General features: G+C 34.9%; 1 protein-coding gene and 1 pseudogene across 15 annotated transcripts in view; both read left to right on the top strand.

The window, feature by feature from the left end:
* SEC31A (SEC31 homolog A, COPII component) overlaps positions 1-2,868 on the top strand; it is a 104,388-nt gene extending 101,520 nt beyond the window's left edge. For all 15 annotated transcript variants that reach the window (XM_077142982.1, XM_077142983.1, XM_077142984.1 and 12 more), the window contains 2 exons: positions 766-837; positions 2,278-2,868. In XM_077142982.1, the coding sequence (XP_076999097.1) occupies positions 766-837; positions 2,278-2,457 (252 nt within the window). In that variant the 3' untranslated portion in view covers positions 2,458-2,868. The remainder of the gene's footprint in view (positions 1-765; positions 838-2,277) is intronic.
* A 1,299-nt stretch (positions 2,869-4,167) lies between these two features.
* Positions 4,168-4,257, top strand: LOC143668615 (U6 spliceosomal RNA; annotated as a pseudogene).
* Positions 4,258-6,000: the final 1,743 nt, after the last annotated feature.

Consider the following 6,000-nt stretch of genomic DNA (forward strand, 5'->3'; position numbering starts at 1 on the left):
AGCTCAACGTAACATGTTATTCCTTCATGGTCTCTTCTCTTCCTCTCCTCTCCAGCCACAGACATTCTTTTCTCACACACACCATGAGCACCTCAGCATCAGAAACTTTGTACTTATTGTTCCTTCTACCTAGAACTCTTCCCCTACATAACTGCAGTGGTCACTTCCTCACCTGTTCCAAATCTCTGTTTAAATGCCACTGTAGCCACCTGCTCTTTCTTTACTACACCCTATAAAATAATATCCATCCCAACATTCCTAGTACGTTTACCCTGTTTACTTTTCTTCATAGCACTTATCACCATCTGGCATATAATATATTTACTTAGTTTCTTCTTTCCACTCACTAGAATCTGAGGTCCATGAGACACAAGACTGTGTTCCCAGCACTTCACATTAGTAGACACTCAGTAAATCTTGAAAAACTGGTGTCCTTCTAAGGCTATTGTGTATTGATTATTAAATTAATTCTATTATAATTTTAAAACCTTTAATTTTAGTTTGGAATCATTTCCTCTCACTATACTAGGATAGGAATATTTTAAAACTCTTTAAGAACTCATTTGATACTCAACCCCTTCTAAATAGGTTACTAATCTCTGTTCTAAGAATCTATTTCAAGTTTCTTGGTCATAGTTAACTTCCATCTCTCTTTTAAATGGAGCTGTTCAGCATCTTTAGTGTAAAGCTTAGTGAAGGGATAAGGCAAGTTCTTTGGATAAAAATTAATGTTCAAATATAATATTTGTTTTTCCTCTCCTGCAGCAAACCAAGAGGAAGCTAGATGATGTCAGCAAACGTTTGGAGTTTCTGTATGATAAACTTAGGGAACAGACAGTAAGTTTGGGGGAAAAAGGATTTGTGATAATCATGTATTCCTGGTTGCTACTACAGAAATGGCCCCTAACCCGTGAAAGTATCTCATCAGCACTCTCATTTAGATGGTTGAGGGCAGAGTTATCATGACAATTATAGAATGGGCTTTGCTTTAAAGACCTAAGTCTTAGTTTTTTCCATCAGGGATGAGGGGATAGGACAGAGCAGTGTGTATTTGTGTGTGTGTGAGAGAGAGAGAGAAAGAAATTTTTAATCATTTTCTTAGCAGAGAATAGAAATACATATTGGCCTGTATTAGCGCTAAAGTAACTGACCTTTTTCTGTTTTGTGTGTCACTTGAATCAAGAAATCGGGGATTGGAAAGATACTCTGTTTTCCAGAGACTAAATCTGTAATCTTTCTCATAGTTTAAGATTCCTGATCCTTTTCTTCCAGAACAGCTATAACACAAAGCCAAAGCCAAAGCCAAACGTAGGCACAAGATAAGCAGGTTCATATGACTTCATTTAACTATGAAGATAGCCAGTAGTAAGGAGCAAATGCACTGTGTCTGTTCTCTTGTCCCTCCCATCTCCATTCCTTTCTAGAATTGTTTTTTGTTTGTTTGTTTTACTGAAAGCACTAGAATAAGGGAGAGGAAAAAGAATCAGAACTTTCTTTTTATATATTTTTGTGTTTCAGCATTCCACTTCCCCATTCCCTCTACCCAGACCTATGAGATAAAAATAACCACTGTTCCCATGAGAACCAGACCAGAGAAAGTGATGTAACAAAGGAAGTGGTGTGGTCCATTGATTGGTCCAAAACAAAGTCCTTTCTCAAAAATTTGGACAGGTAGTCCAATTAATGACATGAAAAAAAAATGAAAGTCTTATGGTTTTGAGAGATGAAAAGTAAGGATCATTAAAAATAGTTAAGAATTGTTGAGTTGAGTGTACAATGAGTCCTATTACCCTAAAAAGGAAATGAACTAAAAGTTCAGGGTCTCTGTTGTAGAGAACGTTTTAAAATAAATTGGGTCCATACTTTGAGGTATCATAAGTAAGTATCTTTAACCTCTTTCATGTGCTTAGGAAAAATTTTAAAAGGTATGAGGCTATATCTAAAATAATTGAGGAATTAAAGCTCTTAAGTGAAGAGAAACAGTTTTTGAGTTTATGGTGAGTAACTTAGCTTTATTTTTAAAAGAAAATACATGGCTTATTATACATGTATAATTCATAAACAGTTTGCTTACATAAATCATTTTGTATGGTTATATTTTACAACTTAAGAGTTACTTGGTCCAAGAAACTATTTCTAAAAGTGCTAAGTGGCTTATACATTTTTTGTAGTTTATTTCAAGCCCCTTTTAAATATCTGAGTTTAATGTTTGTAAGGGGTCTTTTGCAAAATTCTCCTTTAATTTCATTATTTTTCTTGGTTCCACCTTTATTTCAGCTATCACCAACAATCATCAATGGTTTACACAACATTGCAAGGAGCATTGAAACGCGAAACTACCTAGAAGGATTGAACATCCATACCCACATAGTTAGCACCAGCAACTTCAGTGAGACCTCTGCTTTCATGCCAGTTCTCAAAGTTGTTCTCACCCAGGCCAACAAACTGGGTGTCTAAAAGGACAGCTCCACTACCAGCCACTGTTGCCATTTTTCCAAAGAAACATGTTTTAAAAATTAGAAGACATGGACCAAGTATCAGTCTTCATTAGCATGTTTGCATAGTAGACAGTCAAGAGCATTTACACTATTTCTGCTGATATACTCACCTTAGAACTGCTTATAACCCTGGTCCTTTCTTTGGTTTAATCTTTTTTTGCCCATGATGATTTTCCTTCTCTACAATAGTGTATTCCTGGATTATATATATGGTTTCCTGAAGTATTATGATAAAATGAGGTTTTTAAAACCTCATTATACTTTTTGGAAAGAATATCTGGTTATGCATATAGAAAAGCTAAAATAAAATTTCTTTCATGTCCCCCCCCCCAATCTCTCCATATCAGTCAGATTAAAGTGTGTAATTCTATTGTATGTGTATGTGATCTTTTTTAAACAGCTGCTCACAGTTTAGTTTAATCCCTTCTTTGTGTGTGTTTGAAGCTTCACTCTGGTCCTGAACAAATAACCAAATGTAAAGACTGCTAAACACAATGTTGTAAATGTAATGAACAATGCTGAGTGTAAGTATGGTCGGAAGGGGAAGTCTAGAGCCATGTATACCACTAGAAGGAAAGCCAGAGGATTAAACATGGGACTGTATAACACAGTGGAACCTGTTATGGATGCTGACTCATAATTGTACAAATATGAGAAAGTTCTTAAATGAACTAGAACAAATATATGTTATTGCTACAAGGTGTTAAGAATAGAGTGGTATGTGGGAAAACATGCATCCAGTGCAAACTAAAGACTATAGTTACATTGGAATATTCTTTAATCACTTGCAACAAAGGTACTGTACCAAAGCAAAGTACTGATAATGGGGTGTAGGGGTATTGGGTGTGTATGTGTGTGTATGTAGCAATGAGAATGTTCTCAAATTGATTGTGGTGGTTAATTTGCTGTGATTGTACCAAAAGCCATTATTGATTGTACACTTTGGATGGATTGTATGGTACATACAAAGTGGCACAGTTTGAATAAAACTGGAAAAAAAAAAAAAAGACCACAGGTTTTAGCAGTCTTACTGAAAACAAGGATCCTTGGCTTTAAACTGTTATAGTAAAAGACTGAGGATTGAAAATGCTGTAGAATGCATTCTCCTTTTCTGTTAGTAAATATTTTTAATTTTCTGTTTGAGTTTTAAGACTGTCTCCATTTTATAGTTAGAAATAGTCACCGATTTTGAAAAATTACCTATAGCACTGAATTTTTAGTTTTAAGAATTTTAAAAGAAAACTTTTATTTCAATCAGCCTCCTGAATCAGATCACACATTTTTCAGCCAGTTTTTCTGTCAAGAGATTTTCTTATAATCCATCTTAAGAACAGTGTGGTAAAAAAAAAAAAAATTGATGGCCCCATAGAATCTCGAATTAGAAGCTAAAACTTTTTCATTGTTTATGCAATATTACCTAAGAGGGCTAGAAAACTTAGGAAACAAACACTGTGACTATGTGATAGATATGCTATTTTGATTAATGAGAGGCTTTTCTGCAGATACATCAGGTTTTCTGCAGACGAAAAAAATGGTTTGCAGGAAAGCCTACTTGCCTTAGCTGGGATTCCTACTCCCATCAAATAACTCACCCATCCCCCCCTTTTAAAAATTACCCAATGCAGTTTAATTGCACAGAATAGTTTTGTAATTGAAAAAGGAACACCTTGTGCTCGCTTCGGCAACACAGATACTAAAAATAGAACGATACAGAGAAGATTAGTATGACACGCAAATTTGTGAAGCGTTCCATATTTTAAAAAAGGGGGGGGCACCTTTATGGTATATATGAACATTAGGAGTCTCAAGAATTGGATGCCTAGATTTATAAACATATATTGGTACCCTGCACAGTCAATCTCCTGTGAATTTGATAGCATGAGTTAGTTCCAGTAGTCATTGCAGTGACAACTTGACTTTCTGGACATGACCCTAGGAAGCGGTGTCAGCCCCGTGCCCCGTTTGGACAGCCAGTTGGCCTCTGATAACTTTTTTTCATTCCTTGTCCTTATAGGTGGGATTTGTGTTAATGGCTGCATGTTTACCCTCCCATGACAGTGGAATCGTTGGTATTTTACAAAAAAACAAATTCCCAAAGGAAAAGAAACAAAATTAGGTGGCATTACAGCCCTGGCCAACCTCAAAGTGTTAGGAGTCTCAGTGTAGAAAACTATTTGGCACTAACTTCTGAGCAGTGGCTTTCTCTTTTTCAATACAGCATTTTTCTTTCTTTTTTTTTTTTTAACCATGGGACCTTTTCTCCATATTACATACAACCTTGGAGAAGTTTCATATAAATGGGTAGAGATAAAGTGAACTAATTCTAAACATTATTTTGTCTCTGAAGTACAAAGATAATAGGAGATGATAGAATAGTATGTTTAACACCACCCCTACCCCAATAAAGCAGCTTTCAAAAAGTTTTGTTTTTTAAAAAGGAGAAAAATATTCAACTTGATTTTGTAAATGACTCTATTTTCAACTTGGAATAAATTATATTATATGCCTGTACAATTCAGGAATCTCAATATAAGACTATCCTTATATAAAGATCTAGTGGATGAAGAGCTGATTGTTATTTAGTTTTGGAAAGTTATAGCTGTGTATTCTGCTCTTGCCATTATGCCATGTAAACTAGTCATTCTTTATGAATCCCTGGTCTGTTCAGTTTTGCTTCTGATGTTTTTTTTTGGTTTTTTTTTTTAGCTATTTAAAACCTTTTTTTTTGCACATTTTACTGAGATGTATTGACATCAAATATTCCATCCAAAGTATATAGTCAGTATCTCACAATATCATTACTTAGTTGTACAGTCATCATCACACTCAATTTTAGATCATTTTCATTGCTCCAAAAAGGAAATTATCAAATAGATAAAGAAAAAAGAAAACCCAGGACACTTTCCATAGCCCTTAACTCCCCCTATTATTAACCCTAGTTACAGCAATTACAGTTGATAAAAAAAATTTAAGGTATTGCTGTTAACTATAGTCATATGCAATTAGTATTTTTTCCCCACATACTACTCTATTATTAACTCTTTGAACCAGTGTTGTACATTTGTACTAGCTCGGGCAAGAACTTATTTAAGTGTGTATTGTTGAATGGTAACATATGACTCTAAACAACCCCTTTTAATCAAATTCATGTACAATACAGCACTGTTTCCAATAATGAGCTATCCTCATCCCATATCTATTTCCAAACATGTTAAGTTCAACTTCATTACACATTCTGAACATCTTAGGTTGCTGTTCCCCCTTCCCTAGCTTCTGTCTCTTTCTAGGTATCCTGTATCCTGCTGAGTTTACATATTAGTGAAATCATGTAATATCTCTCCTTTTGTGTCTGAGTTATTTAATTCAGCTTTATGTCCTCCAGATTCATCCATCACATATTTCAGGACCTCATTTCTTCTTAGTGCTGAATAATATTTCATCATACACACACACACACATGCTTGGTTTATCCATCTGTTGATGGGCATTTGGATTGTTTCCA

This window comes from Tamandua tetradactyla, chromosome 24, assembly GCF_023851605.1.
Source record: "Tamandua tetradactyla isolate mTamTet1 chromosome 24, mTamTet1.pri, whole genome shotgun sequence".
Lineage (NCBI taxonomy): Eukaryota > Metazoa > Chordata > Mammalia > Pilosa > Myrmecophagidae > Tamandua > Tamandua tetradactyla.